The following is a 20,301-nucleotide window of genomic DNA, read 5'->3' as shown; positions in this document are numbered from 1 at the left end:
CAGAGGAATAGTAAGCCTAATCTATGCCCCCCCCTTGCAGTTTCCTTTAAAGGAAGCTTACTCGGGAGTAAATTTACCTGGCACAGAATAAGAAGGAGAAGGGGAAAAAAACCTGAAAGAGACAGAATGAAACAAGGGGGGGGGGGGCATTTTCTAAGAAAAGAGGCCAGGAAGTCTTATAGAGACTGATATCAGGAGCCTTACAATAACTCTTCTGTCCAACCAAATCAAAGTTAAAACTGGACTCAAGATATTTTTCTTAGAAGGAAGACCATACTTTCATAGGCATATGCTTAATGATTAAGTACATACAAGGAGGAAGACTCTTTTGAGCCTCTCTCAAATAACAAACATTTGCACACTTCATTCTCCATTTTGTCTTGTTTTAAGACTGATAAGGTTCAACATGGCTTCCTTAGATTTAGAACTTGGAGCAAGCTTGCATTTTTATTTTAGATGGCACATTTAAGATAAGCAGCTGCTGGATGTTACCTAAGTACAATTTAAACACAGGAAAAACGTTTCTTAAAGTCCAGGCGGGAAGTAAGCACCAACTGGGCTTCTTTCCCATCAGGAGTCTGTGGGTTCATTTCTTTTGATTGAGGTGCACCCATTTTAAGAATTTTAATAGCGCTAGCTTTTACTTTTATACTGCAGTCGGGGTTTTATCCCCACTTTTCAGGAAACACAATAAATAACCCACAGTACACTCAATTTGGACAACTCCGAGAATTAGTACTGTGACACACCGCCGTTCGTCTGGCCTGACTTACTAGGCTGGTACAGCTGTTGGCCTTTCCTGGCTACTAAGCTAACAGTGCGGTCAGCGATCTCAAACCCCCCCCCCCTTTGGTCATTACTCAGCCAGGGAGCCCACAGCAACCTCCTGCCTCTTACAATCTAACCTGAGAGTTCCCTACTGGACGCTTGCGTAGCGCAGTGCCAGATTGGGACTCAGAAATGACAAAGAAGGAAAGGAATCAGGTGCCCTTGCTTTCTCTGCTCACAGGTCATCTCTAACAAAGATCGCCATGGCAGAGGTGCGGCTGCACCTGGGAGTTATAGTTTTCAGTACAGAAGAAAAAGCACGACCTTTTTCTGGGCAAAACTCCGAAGGAATAGGTCAGCATATAGACTGTAGAAGGGAAATGAAAGAAGTCACACACAACTTTTGCCTGGGCATACTCCGAAGGGCTAGGGCTGGTGTTGAGATTGAGGGGACAGAAAGGAGAAGGCAATTTTTAGATGAGGAAAAAAGTAGAAATTTTAGATTTGAAGGGAAAAGGAAGAATTAAAGAATTTTGGTTGCTGTGGTTTAGAGACCCCAACCCACTACCCGTGTTTCCTACTTAATACTCACTTCCGCATGCGCTGTTCCTGGTGATCCCACGATCTCTTGACTGGTTGTTTAAGGCTGGCCTGATCAAGCATTGCTTCCTCTGGTTAGCCCCGCTGAAACTCCAGTTATTTCCAGACCCTGGGACCGATGGAAGACTGGCTATTCCTCCTGGCAAACTGCCTGGTGCGCGCTGGATAACCAGTCCTTCCTCGCTTCCAGAATCCGGGTAACCAAAAGTCCCTTCGTGGTTGCCATCTGTTGTAAATAAAAATATGCCCTTTTCCCTTATGGGGTATCCAAGAGCCCATATAGAGTCCTTACATAGGTTCCCTATTGGTAGGAGAAAATAACAGAGGCCAACCAGAGAATATTGAGAAGCAAAGCAGCTAGTAAGCTTGATCTTTATTGATCTGTTGCAACAGGGTGCTCCCCTCACACGCAGGAGAGGAAGAGGACCCAGAACAATGGCCTGCAAGGCCTTATAAAGACTTTTGAAATTCCCATTCTCTAGATCAGGACCACCCCCAGAAACATTATGCATACATCACAGAAGGGGTGTAATCTAAGACCACCCCTCAGATACATCCCACCTACATCACAGAAATTTAAATGTTGTTTTTCTCTTGTCCTTGTTTATCTCCTGTCTAGCAGGTTACTTGATTGGATTTCCTGGGGAGCCTGGCCATTCTTTTGTAGTGGTAAAATACTTATTTCCTGGGCCAGGTCACAGGCTCACACCTTATTCAAACAGGCATATCCTTGAGACAGGATTTGTGAGGAAAGAGACAATGGGGTAACCTTGCAGAGAAAGGATTTGGTCAGTTTAGGAATCAAAATGGTTCCAGGTTGGCTTTCCTGTGCTGATCTATGTATGTGCAGTTATGAACATTACTATATATCTAAGACCATAAAATTCCTATCACAGTGTGTAGACCATATTCATGGAAGACAATCTTACCCGGCTTACGAGTGATTGCCAACAAAGAAGACCTTGAGGGTTACACTCCCTGGATCCCATGAAAATATTTCAGCAAGGGGAAGGGGACCGCCGTGGCCCCATCTCTGGCTCTCTCGCTTCCCTGCTCTGGGATAACAAGACCGTTTGGCCCCCAACTGCCAGTTGCCCTGGGACCACCAAGCGAAAGGGAGGCCCAATTGGGCCCTGTCCTTCCTTCCTTCTCTCTCACACACACCCCCTTCCTCCCTCCTCTCACACACGTATTCCTCCTTTCTCACAAGCTTCCTCTCACACACTTCCTCCTTTCCTTCTCTCTTTCCTACATATACTCCCCCATTTCTCTCACATACAGCTCCCTCCACTCAGACATCACAATCATAATCATTATTATCATATTTATTAAATTTGTATATCACCCTATATCCTCAGGATAAAAGCACAACATGAAAACACAAATTACTTAATAAAAACTAAAACAAGTCAAACAATTATACAAGTTCTCACACATTCCTCCTCACACTTCTTTTTCACACATATTCCTCCTCCTTTCTCACACTCCTTCTCCCTCCTCTTTTTCACACATTCTTCCTTCCCTCACTTTTCCACACACATTCCTCTCTCACACACCTTTCCTACCTTCTCTCACATTCCTTTCTTGCCTTATTCCTCCATTCTCTTTTTCTCACACATTCCTTTCTTCCCTCTCTCTCAGACACAACCTCCTTCCTTTTCTCTCACTTTCTCACATTCCTTTCTTGCCTTATTCCTCCATTCTCTCACTCTCTCTCTTTCTCTCTCTCTTTCTTCCCTCTCTCACACAGACACAACCTCCTCCCTTTTCTCACTCTTTCTGACACAAGCTAGTCAATTATACTAAGCCCCATCTCCACCCACTGCCATTTGGGGACTTTGAGATCTGTGGGTAGAAAATCTTGAGAAACTCCAGGCCATATTTGACACCTTGGTTGCCCCTATGTGACTCTGTGATTCTATGAATCCTTTGGGAGGAAGGGCTGGATATAAAATACAATATTGAGCCTGTCCTTTCACAGGCTGCCCAGGAGAGAAGTGTACAAGGGCCAGTTATCTGTTTACTTATTTATTCTTCCCACTTATTAGTTGCCCGATAACAGATATTTTTCAAGCCAACATACAGTAATAGTGTAAAACAAAATTTTAAATGCAAGCAGGTACAACAATTCCAACAATAAAATCCAACCCAGCGTAAAAACGCACAAGGGAGCCACCCGCAACCCCGCCAGGACTCAACACCCCCCTACAAAAGCTAAAAACCAATAACTAAATTGCCATTGATCGCCAGACACTAAAATAAAATATGTTACATTACGGTAAAATAATATCGAATGACATTAATAGGCTTGGGGAGAATAAAAAAGAGATCTGCCTGACACCAAAATATGTTAAAGTAGGGAACAAGGAGAGGGATTTGTCAAATCTCCTTCTCTGCTATGAAGGTGTAAAAAGATATTTTTTTTGTGTTGACAGGGTCACTACAAAGTTTGGTCACCAGATGACAAAAGACTTAAGTTTTATCTGAATGGAGTGGATGTTTCCTAGATCTGTTCTGTTACTGCTGGAGAAAGTCAGTAAGGTTTTTGTCTTGCTTTCTGACCAGTTTCTCCTCTCAGCCTTCTATGACAAAGAGTCCCCAAGACAGTTTTTATTCTGTTTATCACGAGATAGAAATTCCCCTCAGGATTTTCCTCTCCATTGATAGAGGCTTCCGGGGCACAGTCATAAGATTGCTTCTATTCTTTCTTTTTTTGTCACGTGACAGAAATTCCTCTCAGGATTTTTCCTCTCCATAAGACAGAGCCACCAAGAGTTTCATACTTTTTGTTACGTGACTAGGGATGCCATATTTCAAAAGGCGAAAATCCGGAAACAAAAGTTGTTGAGGTTGGTTTTTTGCTTTGTTTTTTTTGCCAAAGTTGTTGAGCTTTTTGAGTTTTGCCCAAAATTTTGCTGAAAGAGTTTTTGTGCTATTTTTAAGGAAGATCACAAAAAACGGCACTGTTGCCATACATCCAGATTCTCCCAGACATTTCCCCCTATACATGACAGAAATTCCCCTCAGGATTTTCACTCTCCATTTATGGGGTCTTCCAGAACACAAATTAACCAAGACAGTTTTTATTCTTTTCACATGACAGAAATTCCCTGAAGGGTATTTTTCTCTCCGTTGATGGAAACACAGATACATCTAGCCAAACACATGCTGACTAGGATTTGGTCTGCACAAGCAACACCACCTATGTCCACCTCACAACTCAGTCTTTCCTGACAAAAGTTCAGCCGACAGTAAAACTATTAGTCTTAAAAGTGATGTATCCACCTGCCGTTTCCCCCGCAAGAGGTGAATAAGTCTCTTCTTCTGTCACACATTCTTATACCTGAAGGGTGACCAGCTCCTCGAATGATGCACAGAACCATCTAGCAAAAACAATATTTTTAAAAAGAGTCATGTGGAAGACAAAGGACCAGAGATAGGAGAGTGACTTCCATTAAATGACAGGCAGCAGAGGAACATAGCAGTGTTCATACATCACAGAAGTTTGCTTGGTGGCGGCCTAACATGAAAGTACTATTTCTTAGATTGCACAATAGGAAATATACACGCTTAAAAAACAACAACGTAAGATTAGGAGACCTTCTTCCCTCTGCTCTACGCCTTCAAGGAATCAGGACGTCTGTAGTGCCTGGAAGAATTGCCAGATTTTATGATTGTGCAGGCGAAAACTCATTAAAATCTATGCAACTGAAGAGGAGACTGCAATTTCGGAAGCTCTTTCTTTGCTACAATCATTTTCATGATTTCTGATTAGCTGCGAACTGATCCCTTGCAGAAGCTGCAGTATATATAAATTTCCCACAACATGAATAATTCCTGGAGCCCAACAAGGCTTATTGCATGACAACTGCTCCACTGTTTTCATCGTTGCAGTGGATCATCTCCTCCTTGAATTCTTTGATGTCTAGGAAGTTCTGAGCGCTGGCCGAAGCTCTTTCAAAACTCCAAGCACTGAAATGGTTCTCTGTGTGAACCCGCTGGTGTCTTATAAGGAGCGTGCTCGAAGTGAAGTTCTTTCCGCACTCCAAGCATTTGAACGGCTTCTCCCCGGTGTGGCTTCTCTGATGTTTGTTGAGCAGCGAGCTCTCGCGGAAGCTTTTCCCGCACTGCTGGCATTTGAACGGCTTCTCCGCCGTGTGGGTTCTCTCGTGTCTAATAAGGAGCGTGCTCCAAGTGAAGCTCTTCCCACACTCCAGGCATTTAAAGGGTTTGTCTCCCGTGTGGGTTCTCACGTGAGAGATGAGGATGGAGTTGTGGCTGAAGCTTTTGCCGCATTCCATGCACTTGAAGGGCTTCTCGCCAGTGTGCGTCCTCTCGTGGCAGGTGAGGTGTATGTGCTGGCGGAAGCTCCGGCCGCACTCCAGGCATTTGAAGGGCTTCTCTCCTGTGTGGATCCGCTTGTGGGAAGTGAGGTGGATGAGCTGGCGGAACCTCTTCCCGCACTCGGGACACTTGAACGGCTTCTGCCCTGTGTGCATCCCTTGGTGCGCAGTAAGGATCCCGCTCTGGCTGAAGCACTTCCCGCACTCGAGGCACTGATATGGCTTCTCCCCGGTGTGGGTTCTCTGATGTGAAGTCAGGCTCCTGCTCTGGCTGAAGCTTTTCCCGCACACCGGACACTTATACGGTCTCTCTCCCGTGTGGCTGACTTGGTGCCTGATGAGGTTGGTGCTGTCACTGAATTCCTTCCCGCACTCCAAGCACTTGAACGGTTTCTCTCCCGTGTGGGTTCTCTCGTGTCGGATAAGTTCCGAGCTCCGGCTGAAGCTCTTCCCGCAAACCTGGCACCTGAAGGGCTTTTCCCCTGTGTGAGTCCTTTCATGTCGAATGAGTTCCGCGCTGTGGCCAAAGCTCTTCCCGCACAGCAGGCAGTTAAACGGCTTCTCTCCGGTGTGGATTCTTTCATGTCGGATAAGGTGGGAGCTCTGGCTGAAGCTCTTCCCGCACTCCCGGCATTTGAACGGTTTCTCTCCGGTGTGCGTTCTTTCGTGGGAAGTAAGGTGGATCTGCTGGCGGAAACTTTTCCCGCACTGCTGGCATTTAAAGGGCTTCTCTCCGGTGTGCGTTCTTTCGTGGGAGGTGAGGTGGATCTGCTGGCGAAAGCTTTTCCCACACTCCAGACACTTGAATGGTTTCTGTCCTGTGTGCATTCCCTGGTGTGCGGTAAGGATCCCGCTCTGACTGAAGCACTTTCCACACTCCAGGCACTGATATGGTTTCTCCCCAGTGTGGCTTCTCTGATGTGAAGTAAGAATCCCAGCCTGGCTGAAACACTTTCCACACTCCAGGCATTTATAAGGCTTCTCTCCCGTGTGACTCCTCTGATGTGAAGTAAGGTTTCTGCTCTGAGTGAAGCTTTTCCCGCACTCCAGGCATTTGAAAGGTTTCTCTCCGGTGTGGATTCTTTTATGTCGAATAAGCTCTGAGTTGCGCTTGAAGCTCTTTCCGCAGTCCAGGCATTTATACGGTTTGTCTCCTGTCTGGGTTTTCCAATGCATTTGAAGGCCTGGTGCATCGTTAAAGCTTTCCGAATACGCCGGGCACTCGTTCCTTCTTCCTCCTTTATGTTTTCCTGGATGGGCTGGGATTTCAAAGAAGCCGCTGTTCAGACAACCAATAGTTTCACCCCAATCCTGATCTGCCTCGTTTCCTGCCTGCATCTTTATCCCATCTTGATTCCCAAGGTTCTCGACCATAGCTGGAAATGTAATGCCTTCCTCCAACGCCTGATGGGCTTCCTCATCATTTTCTCTCTTCCACACATGCCCTGCTGAAATAAAAGAGAAATGTGATGTGAGGGAAAAGAAGAAAAATCAATTACAGAACACAACAGCCGCCCCAAACTTTCTACCACCTTGCCTCTCCCGGTAAACCAACAGTAACCCCTACCTAGTGAACAACTTCAGACCTTGGCATTCTTCAGACATTTGGCCTGCCGTTGCTATTATTAAAGGGAACCCTGACCATTAGGTCCAGTCGTGGCCGACTCGGGTTGCGGCACTCATCTCGCTTTATTGGCCGAGGGAGCCGGCGTACAGCTTCCGGGTCATGTGGCCAGCATGACTAAGCCGCTTCTGGTGAACCAGAGCAGTGCACGGAAACGCCATTTATCTTCCCGCCAGAGCAGTACCTATTTATCTACTTGCACTTTGACGTGCTTTCAAACTGCTAGGTTGGCAGGAGCAGGGACCGAGCAATGGGAGCTCACCCCGTTGCGGGGATTCGGACTGCTGACCTTCTGATCATCAAGTGCTAGGCTCTGTGGTTTAACCCACAGTGCCATTCGCGTCCCTGTTGCTATTATTACTTTAGTTATTATTAACATTGATTTATTAATAACCTTCTAAACCACCATCTCAAAGTGATTTACACAATTAAAAACTCAGAAACAGTAATGAGTTTTTAACTGTGTAAATCACTTTGTGATGCTTGTTTAAGAAAGTGATTACTGAGTTATTTGAAGTTCCACAGATCACTCTCCTTCCCAGGCTGAGAGGAAAAATGGCGAAAACAGGATATTTATTGGGACATTGTGATTTTTACAGGTGCTGTTAAAGTTGCAAAACAACAAAGCAAGGGGCGGAGCAATGGAGAACTTCTGAAACAACAGTGGGATGTTAGCTCCGCCCAAGGCAGGATGGAGAACAGCAACAACCGGGAAAAGATAGACTAAACATTTTACAAGGAGAGGAAGAAACATCACGGGCAAAATAATTGCCACACACAGGAAGAACAGGAAGAACAATGTGTCAATACGAACGGAAGTCGTTAATATTGCAGTTATTTTATAAGGGATTGTTATTTTGACAGGAGTGTAGTTGAAATTAATAAGATTTTGGAACGCAGAAATAAAGTAAATCATCAAACCATCAATTCTAGCATGCAGGGGGGGGGTGACTAAATTTTATAATTTGGCATCTGAATGATTGGTATTAGTAACTGTATTATAATTTGGCATTGTTATAATGAGGCTATTATTGGATTATTGTAATTAAAAACTAATAAAAATTATTTTGAAAAAACAACAACTCAGAAACAACTAAAACATTTAAAACAAGATATTATTATTAGCGTATTATGGCGTGCGAAACTCGTATTCTGTTTTTTAGGATACCGTTTTATTGGTTTTTTTCATATTTTTGAATGCCATTTAGGGATCTTTAAAACACAGAGCAGTTTAGATGCGCTTTAAAACAAAGAAACAAATTTAGAATGGAGCTCTATCCAATTTTGAATGGAACTCACATTCATCGACCACATTCTGGAGGGCCAGGCTTGCGTGGGATCGTCCGGTGGAAGCCATGAACATTTCTTCGAACCCGGGGCTTTCCTCTTGGATATGCTGTGCCGTGATCTCTGCCATGTTCCTGTCATCTTTGCAGGAGCAGGTAGAGAAAAAAGAAAGAATGAGAATCGTAAAACTTCAGTCCTAGATACAGCAAGATAGGAAGATCTACAGGAAAAGGAGTCGGGGAAAACTCGTGATTTGTTTGGAGGCAAACAAGACATAAAACCAGGGTTCGGATATAACGCTAAGGCATAAGGATATAGCTCCTGGCAGCAAACTAACAGCAAGGGAAAAGCAAAGCACCTGCAAATTTCATCAACTTGCACCCAGCAGTGCTCACATTAATGTTAAACCATTGTTTAACATTAAACATTAAACATTAAACCATTGTTGAACATGATATATAAGCAAGGCCATCAGGGGTTTTCGCTTTCATCTCCGAGCTTGCAGTTTGGGAAAAGAATTCAAAGCCCCAAATGTCACTTTGTTCCTTCTTTCTTTCTACGTTATGAAAACCAATGTTCCCATATACACCACGATTTACAACAGCGTACATCTACAAAACACGTTCTTACTAAGTGAGCCACAAGTTAGTGTAAACCTTTGGGGCTGGTCCTTGGTTTTCTGGAGAACCAAAACTCCACCATTCTCACACACAGGTGTCTTTGTGCTTTGCTCCTTTCACAAGTCACCTTGTTCTGGATGAAGGAAATTCTACAGGGAGCCCTATAGTTCCCAAACAACAGACTGTCTCCCCACACATCTAAGGAGCTACCTGACAGACTCTCCTCTTCGTCACACTCCCAGACAAACAGTTCTTCCTCTTTATGCCAGCCAGGAGATGAAGTCAGAAATCTTGTAATAATAATAATAATAATAATAATAATACTATTTTTATATGAAATAACGGCAGCAAGAGTACTATTGGCACAGAAATGGAAACAAGAAGAATTACCGACGAAAGAGGAATGGCAGATGAAATTAATGGACTATGCAGAATTAGACAAGATGACAGGAAGGATTCAAAACCTGCAGGATGAGAGATTCTCAGAGGACTGGAGTAAATATGTGAACTATTTGAAAAGCAATTGTAATCAACAGATTACGCTAGTAGGATTGCAAGAAGTTTTGTAAGGAGGACTATGTGAAATATTGCAGAGAAAAGTATGAAGAGAAGTATTAGTGAAGGACTATTAAAAGTAATAGTGAAAGTAATGAAATGCAGATTAAGCGATAAAGACTGAAAAATCTTCAGATGTGGTTGATGGAAGTCTAAAACATTGAATCAGATAAGAAAATATGTAGTATGTTTTTTGGAAATTTCATGTAAAAATTAACAAAAATATATTTTTTAATAATAATTGGAGATTCTGATATTTCTGTCTCTTTCTGCCCCACAAAAGTCAAATCTTAAAAAAGCAAGATTCTTTTTTTAAAGCTTGCAACAGTTGGGTAAGGTCACTTTGGCCTTCAAAACATCCACCTGGTGTCTGTTGCTTGCCCCTGGCTTGAATTTGACATACCAGAAAGAGATGGAAAGAAGACAAAGTCCTGACCAGAAGAGAATGGCAGATTTAAGTTGATGGATTGGGTCAAAATGGCAAAAATGACTGAAAGAAACAGGAAGACCAAAAATTTAATAAGGAATGGGGGGAAATTATAATTTATATTAAAAATCATTGTAAACAGTTAAAATCGTTAGTAGGATTGGAATAAAATTTGTAGTTTAATGGTGAATTTTGGATATAGAGTTGTACCTTCGTTTTCGAACGTAATCTGTTCCAGAAGACTGTTCCGACTTCTGAAACATTTGAAAACCGAAGTGTTTACTTCCGGAAGCATTTACTTGCAGAAAACTCAATACAGAAACCGCGTGGCATGTTCGACTTCCGAAAAGCATTCGGAAACCGAAGCAGTCACTTCTGGGTTTTTGGTGTTCAAAAACCGAAACATTCGACTTCCAAGATGTTTGAAAACCAAGGTACCACTGTAATGGAGATTTGGATTATTATAAAAGATGCAGGAGGAAATGAATTAACGACAGGACCCATAAAGGGGAGGAGGGAAATCCAGGAGATTCTTTGGAATCTTGTTGTTATGATGTATGTTAGATATGTGATTGTAAAACTTTAATTTGAAAAACCAAATCAATTTATTTACAGTCATACCTTGGGTTGAAGTAGCTTCGGGATGAGTATTTTTTGGTTGTGCTCTGCGGCGACCCAGAAGTAATGGAGCGTGTTACTTCCGTGTTTCGCCGCTCACGCATGTGCAGACGCTCAAAATGAAGTCACGTGCATGCGCGGAAGCAGCGAATCGCGACACGCAGATACGCGGACGCAGGTTGCGTTCGCTTCAGGATGCGATTGGGGCTCTGGAACAGATCCCGTTTGCATCCAGAGGTACCACTGTATTTATTTTTTAAAAGGAAAATGGTACAGTTGAAAATGGTACAGTTGCTTTTGAATTATGGTGCTGGAGGAGACTCTTGAGAGTCCCATGGACTGCAAGAAGATCAAACCTATCCATTCTTAAGGAAATCAGCCCTGAGTACTCACTGGAAGGACAGATGGTGAAGTTGAGGCTCCAATACTTTGGCCACCTCATGAGAAGAGAAGACTCCCTGGAAAAGACTGTGATGTTGGGAAAGATGGAGGGCGCAAGGAGAAGGGGACGACAGAGGACGAGATGGTTGGACAGTGTTCTCGAAGCTACGAACATGAGTTTGACCAAACTGCGGGAGGCAGTGGAAGACGGGAGTGCCTGGCATGCTCTGGTCCATGGGGACACGTCTAAATGACTAAACAACAACAGTTGAAGAGGGACCAACGATGAGTTCCCAAGAGTCTTAGCGCAGGACTGGCTGGTTTAAGCAACCAAGACTCCTTTAAACAGAGCCAACAGGCTGGTGGCCCTCTGTAGAGAAGGCACCTGGCATTACAGGCTGAGAGGGAGCTACCTGGATAGGAGAAATGAAGACATAAGAGCTGGAAAGGTCAACCCATGGTGGCCCTGGCAAGCTTCTGGCAGCAGTTTGGCCTGGTGACATGGATACTGGCACTTGCTGCAGCTTTCCCAGAGTGGCGCTGATGTCGGGCCTGAGCAGCGAGTAAAAAAATCCCCAGAGATTAATGCAAATAGCCGAAAAGAGTGAAAGATCCCAAGAGATGAGAGCCTGCTGGATCAGGCCAGTGGATCAGGCCAGCGTCCTGTTCTAAAGCAGCCAACCAGGTGCTCAAGAGGAAAGACTGCAAGCAGGAGCTGAACGCAACAGCCCTCTCTTTTCCTGCACTTTCGAGAAAAGGTTGTGGAGGCAGCACATAGCCATCAAGATTTAGTAGCCACCAGATAGTCTTATCCTCCATGAATCTGTCTAATCGTCTTCTAAAGCCATCTTTAAGTTGGTGGCCATCTTTCGGAGGAAGAGAGGAGAACTAGCCCCACTGTACATCAGGGAGGGCTGTGTGGAGAGAGTCTCTTCCTTTAAATTCCTAGGAGTTTACCTCAGTGAAGAACTTACTTGGAAAATAAATACAACTCAGGTGGTTAAGAAAGCCCAACAGAGACTCCATCTCCTCAGAATATTGCAAAAGAACGATGTCAATCAAAATTTGATGATCTCCTTCTACCAGTCAACAACAGAAAGTGTCCTTTCATACTGCATCAGAGTGTGGTACGCTGGTTTGACATCAACCGATAGGAAGTGCCTACAGAGGGTGGTGAATACAGCACAAGATATTATGGGCTGTCCAGTGAATCCACTGGATGAAACAGCGGAAGAACGTTGCCTCAGGAGAGTGAGGAAAATTCTCAGGGATGATTCACACCCTGGCTGGCACTTTCTTGATCTCCTGCCCTCAGGCAGAAGATATAGAAGCATGATTAGTCACACCAACAGGGTAAAGAACAGCTTCTATCCGTGGCCTGTTAGGCTGCTGAATGAAAAGAGAACAACAGGGCAACGGACTTTCAGGTTTGGTGGGTGTGCATCAGTAAACGAGGGGAATTAAGACTAAGAGAGCTGAGTGGGGGGGTGCTTGTGTAATCTCACTGTATACAAGTTGTACAAGTGACGATAAAGCATTTCAATTTCAATTTCAATCGCTGCCTCTTGGGGGAGTGAATCCCACAGTTTAGCTATCTGCTGCGTGAAGAAGTCCTTTGTCAGTCCTGAATCGTCCAACATTCAGTTGGATGTCCCTGTGATGTTAACATATGAGAGTGCTGGAGGTGAATTAGTTAAACAAGTTACCCAATCAGAACCTGGGGGGTGGAGTCAGAGGGACTATAAAACCAGCTCTGGGAGGGGGGAAAGAGGAGTTTGTTGGGAGTTGGGTGGTTGGTTGGAGTGGGAGTGAATTGGGATAGAGTCTGTGGGGAGGTTGAGTTAGTGCAGTGAAGTAAGTTGAGTCAGGAACAGTTAGGAGCTAGGAAGACAAGTAAATATCTGAGAGGTGGTTTAATGAGTGAGAGCAGGTAGCGAAGTTATAGGTCTGTACAGGCACCCTATGATTGTAATGGACCGATACCGTTTATGAAACCACACGCTTGTTAAACTGCAATAAATAAACAGAAGTTTATGTTCCAATTTAAACCTGACTGGACTCAGTATTGTCCCAGGTAGGGCCCGGGTGGTGGCAGCGAGAAATCAAGTGGTGGCACAGGGATCAATAGACGGTGAAACGTCCGGGGACCCTGTGTGATCACCACACTCCCAGCGCTATTTTTCTGGGGAAAGGGGTGCCAGAACCCACCATGAACACCTCCCTTTTTCTTTTAGAATGGCACCCACCCGGGAGTTTGCCAGAACTGAGTTCCGGTGAATTCCTCCTGGAAAAAAAGAGAAAAGCTCTGAATGTCCCCAAGTTCCAGCGTTATGAGAGAGAGACAAACTCTCCCCCCCCATCCACTTTCTCCAGCTTCGCTGACCTACCCCTGGTTCCATCATTCGATGTTAAGGGGCAGAAAAGCTTTCTATCTGCTTTCTCCATCATCATGGATAACTTGACACATCTCTGTTGTCTGGCCCCTTTACTCACAATTTTTCTACTCTTAAGTAGCTGCCCCCCTCACAAAAAAATCTTTCCACATACAGTGGACGCTCGGGTTGTGAACGTGACCCGTGCAGGATGCACGTTCGCAACCACCAGCGTTCGCAACCCGCAGCGGCGCATCTGCGCACACACGGTTGCAATTTGGCGCTTCTGCGCATGCGCAAAGCATGATTTAGTGCTTCTGCGCATGCGCGACCCCCAAAACCCGGAAGTAACCCATTCTGGTACTTCTGGGTTTCAGCGGTCCGTAACCCAGAAAAATGCAACCTGAAGTGTCTGTAACCCGAGGTACGACCGTAGATGAATTACTCCAGCCCCCCAATTGTGAAACTGCTGTGTGAAATTGTAGTCTTTAAAAGCTGTGGGCCACCCCGCATGGCACAATGAGAACAGAAAGGTGAGAGAACCGTGCTTTTAATGCAGAGACGGGGAATTTGCAACCCTGCAAATACCGTTGGGACTCCCATTGGCCAAACCGAATTCCCAGCCAGCATGGCTGATAATCAAGGAATTATGGGAGTGGGGCGCCATCATCACCAGCTCCTCCCCCATCCATCCCACTTTCGAGAAGAGAAATCTTAATAAATGTTCTGCTTCTGAACTTCCCGTAGGGACCTGGTTGGTTCAACTGGCTGCTGGACTAATCTGGATTAGGAGCTGAGATTGGCTTGAACCAGCAGGTTCTAAAAACGAAGATGGCAGGATTCTTTTCACACACTGCTTTTATTTTGTGTTCCCGTTTCTTGTGAGGAAAAATTGCTTTTTGGAAACCACTATGGATGTTGAATTTGATCTGGACCAGGGTTTCCCCAAACTTGGGTCTCCAGCTGCTTTTGGACTAATAATAATAATAATAATAATAATAATAAATAATTGTATTTATACCCCGCCCTCCCCAGCCAGAGCCGGGCTCAGGGCGGCTAACACCAATAAAATGTCAGTAAAAACATAGTAAGAAAAAAGAAAAAGAAAAAACCAATTTAAAACACAGGTTAAAATGCAATTTAAAATGCAGCCTCATTTTAAAAGTCAAAACCATAAGGGGAGGGAAACGTAAGGGTCAGACCAAGCCCCAAACCAAAGGCCAGGCGGAACAGCTCTGTCTTGCAGGCCCTGCGGAAAGATGTCAAGTCCCATAGGGCCCTAGTCTCTTGTGACAGAGCGTTCCACCAAGTTGGGGCCAGTACTGAAAAGGCCCTGGCCCTAGTTGAGACCAACCTAACCACCTTGTGACTTGGGACCTCCAAAATGCTTAGCTGTCAACGTTTCCTTTTTTTTAAAGGGAAATTCCCTTATTCCGAATAGGATTCCTCGCAAGAAAAGGGAAAAGTTGACAGCTATGAAAATGTTGTCATTTCTGGACCTTAAGGTCCTCCGCAGGGCATATCAGGAGAGGCAGTCCCATAGGTATGTGGGTCCTAGGCCGCATAGCAGGACCAGGACTCAGGGATGATGGGAAGCGTAGTCCCAAAACAGCAGGAGACCCGAGTTTGGGAAACCTTGATCTAGAGTCTCAGGGTCCTTTCCAACTCTGCAATTCTATAATTCTATGACTCCCTCCGCTTAGCCCCAGGTATACCTTACGTTCTTAAGAATGCCAATTGTTGGTAATCATAAATAGGAAGTGTGTTGCGATTTCGGGCGTCCCATTCAGGCATCTGGCTGGCAACCAGGATACTGGCTTAGAAAGGTTCCCTTTGGCCTGGTCTTCTTTTTTTCTGCTTATGTGCTTAATCTCCTCACCATAGCTGTCAACTTTTGCCTTTTCTTGCAAGGAATCCTATTTGGAATAAGGGAATTTCCCTTTTAAAAAAGGGAAACGTTGACAGCTATGCTCCTCACCTAGGTTCTCCCATGCAGTTTGAACAGATCAACATCATTCATTTAAACCACATGGTTTCCCCACAAAGGTTCCTGGGAACTTTAGTTTATTAAGAGTGCTGGGAATTGTAGCTCCATGAGCGGGAAAACTAGAGGCATCGGAACTGGCTATTCGGGATAACGTGAGGTGCGTTTTGTATGTGCTATCATTTCCTGTGCTGTCTCCTTTAAAATAAAATTAATTTCTCAGATATACAGAACACCTTGCAATGCTAAAATTTAATATATAATAAACAACCAAAAGTAATTTTAAATATTTATTGCAATGACTCCCACTGCTTTTAAATAGTTATGGTGGGTACAATAGGAAGAAACTTTTGAATCACAGCTTGAACTGGGTTTTGATCCTGACGCTTGTTCCCCTGTGAAAATAAGGTTTATACATATTAGTCTAACTTTTTGGGTTAAATTTGCTTTTCATTTCTACCTCAGATGCTATGCTTTGCATTTTTAGCTTTGGCCCAGCCTGACTTTGTTTTTTGGTTTTGTTTTTTTACTTTTTACTGGCAGAAAACAAGTGCTCACAATATTATTTATATTTCTTTTGCTTTGTGCTGTTATTTTATTGCTTATCCTGTTTCAGGAGGAGGTGAATATTGTCTTGTCAAGGGTGTTCAACTTGTCTATAAAATCCAATAAAAGAATATTTTTAAAACAAAATTTACTATAACATAGTGTAGGATTTAATGCATAATATCCGTATTTTAGCCAGCAACCTCCATGGGGCACCTCCCAAAATAACTATAACAACTAAAATATTGGGAGGATATCATAAAATATGGTTGCCATACATTCAGAATTTCCCAGACAATCCATGTCAGCAATGTCGTTTCTGGCGATTTCCATTAAAACAACTTGCCAAAAAAAGCCAACAACTTTTGTGTCCGTTTATTCAGGGCAACTTTTTGAAATACGGCAACCCTATCATAAAAGTTTTACATCTTTGCTTTTTGAATCTTGCAAAAAGGGACTGGGATTTTAGTGGGATTCTGTGGAACGACCACCATAACCTTGCATTCTTTCAGAAACCAGGGGAAATTTACCATTTTTGCTGGGCTTTTAGCAGCTGATGAGTTAAATCATTTTAAAGCCATTTTTAATTATGCTATCTATGGTAATTGTTTTAATGTTTCTATTTATTGTATAATGTTTCTATTTATTATGTATTTTTAAATATTAGGGGGTGTGTGTTTTGTGTAAAACAATAGACTCAACACAATGTAGCGGTTAGACTGTTGGACTGGGACCTGGGTTCAAATTCTCACTCAGTCATGAAGGTCACCGAATGGCCTGGTCCAGTCACTGCCTGTCAGCCTAACCTACCTCACAGGGTTCTTGTGAGCATAAAATGGAGAGAAGAGCCACGTGCATCACCTCAAACTCCTCCAATGTAGAACACAGAAGCAGTAATAAATAATAAAGAAAGAAAAAAACTGTCCTGTGACTATTTCTGTTGAAAGGCTCTACAGTATAGTAATATTTTAAAAAAACCAAAACAAATAAACTACGGTAATGTGCTTTCCCTCCCTTCCCTCAGTTAAGAAATTCTTGTAACATACCCTGTTTTACTGGAACAGTCTTGGACTATAGGAATTATTGCAGGTCCCTTTTTCGTGTGTCTGTGTTTTTCCTATTTTACAATTTAGAGTATTCATTTAAACAAACTTAAAACACCAATGACTTCCCTTCTTCTCTTTCCAGGGTTCATTTTGCATACCATAAATCCCTGCATATTTTACATAGACCAAACCGTTTGGTATTCCATTATTACATCCATCAAAACTTATTTACATTGTTGAATTTATCTTAATGCTGTCAACGTTTTCAAAAGTACACAATTCCCCGTACCCCCCCATATATTCAATAAACATTTTCCAATCTTCTTTAAACGTGTGGTCCATTTCCATATACCACAGAAGTACCGTATTCATAAAGAGATCATGACAGGAGTCTGTAACCCGGCAGCAGCCAGATTATGCTCTTAAAAACTTGTAATCTGGACCAGCGTCCATTTCTCACAGTGGCCAGGCAGATGTCTGTGGCAAACCCACGAGCACAACAGAAAATATCCCCTGCCCTGATTTCCAGCAGCTGGTATTCAGAAGCATTACAGTGGTACCTCGGGTTAAGTACTTAATTCGGTCCGGAGGTCCGTTCTTAACCTGAAACTGTTCTTAACCTGAAGCACCACTTTAGCTAATGGGGCCACCTGTTGCTGCCGCGCCACCAGAGCACAATTTCTGTTCTCATCCTGAAGCAAAGTTCTTAACCTGAAGCACTATTTCTGGGTTAGCGGAGTCTGTATCCTGAAGCGTATGTAACCTGAAGCGTATGTAACCTGAGGTACCACTGTACTGCCTTGGACCATGGAGGGGAATCACAGCCCTTAGAGCAGGGGTCAGCAAACTTTTTCAGCAGAGGGCCAGCCCACTGTCTCTCAGATCTTGTGGGGGGCCGGACTATATTTTTTTTGTAGGTGGGGGGAATGAATGAATTCCTATCCCCCACAAATAACCCAGAGATGCATTTTAAATAAAAGCACACATTCTACTCATGTAAAAACACACTGATTCCTATGAATGTTAGAATGATGCAGGATATAAAGATAATATGGCATTAGTGACTTAGCTGAAAGGAGTATGAAAACAATTTGAACTATAAGAACAAAGGTGAAACTTGAATAATATTATGTCAAGCTTAAATATTTGATAACAAAGGGAAAAATTGGAGACATAATAGTTGAAACGTACAATTTAAAATAAGTCTTGAGAGAAGGTGAAGTATTGCTGAACAAGATTTTGTAAATGGGAACACAGAAAAGGGAGATGTGAGGGAGTCAGAAAAGAGGGTCATGGAAATTTTATTCATGAAACTGAACTATTTTTCAGTCTTTTTTATGATTTTTTGTCCTTTGTCTTTTTTTGTATGTCTTTTTTCTTTTTTTTCTTTTGGTTTATGTGATTGATGGTGATGATGTTTTTTCTTTTTAGGGTTGTGTATGTGAATGGTGTTTTATTGTTTAAACTCTTAATAAATATTTTATAAAAAAAATAAAAATAAAAACACACTGATTCCTGGACTGTCCACGGGCTGGATTTAGAAGGCGATTGGGCCGGATCCGGCCCCCGAATCCATGCCTACCCATGCCTTAGAGCTAGTACCCATTGATAGCCTTCTCCTCCATAAATTTGTCCCTCTGAAAGGTCATCAGGGTTGGCGGCAGGCCCTGCCTCCTGTGGCAGCGAGTTCCATAGGTTAACGACGCACTGCAGGAAGGAGGGCCTTCTTTTAGAGGAGGGTGGGGGGATTTTCTCTACCCACTTTTCTGCACACCATGCAGAGCTCTCCCAACCCATCCACAGCTGCCTTTAGGGCAGCTCTCAACTTGGCACCTGACAGCTGCTTTCACCAAGAACTCCCATCACCAGCCCCATTTGTTGCTGTTGTTATTATTACTATTACTATTATTATTATTCTGTGTAAATTATATGCTTAAGGTTGCACACCACCCTGGGACATTTGGATAAAGAGGGGTATATAAATTGAATAAAACAAGAGCTGTTCGTCTCCCCCGGGGAGGTGGTGGCCTCTCCTTCCTTGGAGGTTTTGAAGCAGAGCTTGGATGGCTACCTGTCATGGATGCTTTAGCTGATGCAGTGCAGGGGGTCCGACTAGAGGACCCCTGGGTGTCCCTTCCAAGTCTAAGATTCTATGTAATAGCAGTAATAGGAGACAAGGAGGAGAAAGGACCTTGCGTGCAGTGAAAGGAGGAGCAACATCAGGTTCTGCTGCGCAGACGGAAGGTGACTGGGTGTCCTTTACTAGCCTGTGTTGTGAACCACCCTGAGATCTTTGGATGAAGGGCGGTATAGAAATCTAATAAATTAAAAATAATAAATAATACTCCCCAGGCTGCAGGTCCCCCCCCCTCTCCTCCTTTTCTACAAAGCCTGAAGCTTTTTTGGGCGTTGCAGCCTCTCCTTTTGTTTTTTGCACCCGGAGCCAGACTCACCAGATCCCTCCCCAGACACGGAAGATGCAGAACCTGCAGCCGCCTTCCGACGTTCAGACGGGGCTCCAGCTTCCAGGAAAGGTGGGGGGGTAGGGTAGAGAGTGGGGGGGTGAGAGGGGCGTTTGCAACCGGAAATGGATTTCTCGGGGCCACTCTAGGACACCGGGCTCGTTTTATTTAACCCTTTCAGGAGGCAGGCTCCACGTTCAGACAAAGAGGCTGCATACCCGCTTAGGGAAGGAGAGACGTTGGAAGCTGCTTGTCAGAGCTTTGCTCCATCTAGCTCGGGATTGCCGACACGGGCTGGCAGCGGCTCGCGATGGTTTCAGGGATGGGAGACCTTTTTGCAGTCCTGCTTGGAGGGATTGAAGCTGTGGCCTTCCGTGCGTACAAAGGAGATCGTGGATACGGAAGGGATCCCGAGGGTCATCTAGACCAACCCCCCGCAATGTAGGAATCTCAACTAAAGCATCCATGACAAATGAGCTGGGCTAGCTCAGTCGGTAGAGCAATAGACTTAATCCAGGGTTGTGGGTTCGAGCCTCAGCTTGGGCGAAATATCCCTGTGTTGCAGGGGTTGGACTAGATGACCCTTGGGGTCCCTTCCGACTCTCCCATTCTATACTTCTATGAGCCTCTGCTTAAAAACCTCTAATGAAGAAGAGTCCATCACCGAG

The 20,301-nt window shown here is 44.0% G+C and overlaps 1 protein-coding gene across 2 annotated transcripts; it reads right to left on the bottom strand.

Annotated features, from left to right (window-relative positions):
- Nucleotides 1-3,380: 3,380 nt before the first annotated feature.
- Nucleotides 3,381-19,747, bottom strand: LOC308469496 (uncharacterized protein). 2 transcript variants are annotated; one of them, XM_080992037.1, is made up of 3 exons: nucleotides 19,625-19,747; nucleotides 8,635-8,763; nucleotides 3,381-7,159 (listed from the first exon to the last, which is right to left on the bottom strand). In XM_080992037.1, exons 2-3 carry the CDS (start codon nucleotides 8,750-8,752, stop codon nucleotides 5,223-5,225), a joined length of 2,055 nt encoding a protein of 684 aa, XP_080848163.1. In that variant the 5' UTR covers nucleotides 8,753-8,763; nucleotides 19,625-19,747; the 3' UTR covers nucleotides 3,381-5,222. The 2 variants fall into 2 exon arrangements, with proteins under 2 accessions (XP_080848163.1, XP_080848164.1); XM_080992038.1 differs by having other exon boundaries at nucleotides 3,381-7,156.
- Nucleotides 19,748-20,301: the final 554 nt, after the last annotated feature.

The sequence above is a fragment of the Podarcis pityusensis genome (assembly GCF_964106645.2).
Source record: "Podarcis pityusensis genome assembly, chromosome: 2".
Lineage (NCBI taxonomy): Eukaryota > Metazoa > Chordata > Lepidosauria > Squamata > Lacertidae > Podarcis > Podarcis pityusensis.
The sequence above is the reverse complement of the archived record's forward strand: the minus strand, read 5'-3'. Positions and strand labels throughout refer to the sequence as shown.

Bases quoted from the DNA above. Each gene is read 5' to 3' on its own strand.
- LOC308469496 (XM_080992037.1), bottom strand. From the start codon at position 8,752: ATGGCAGAGATCACGGCACAGCATATCCAAGAGGAAAGCCCCGGGTTC. The intron at 7,160-8,634 runs GTGAGTTCCATT...CTTTTATTTCAG, and splicing joins CCAGAATGTGGTCGATGAAT to CAGGGCATGTGTGGAAGAGA.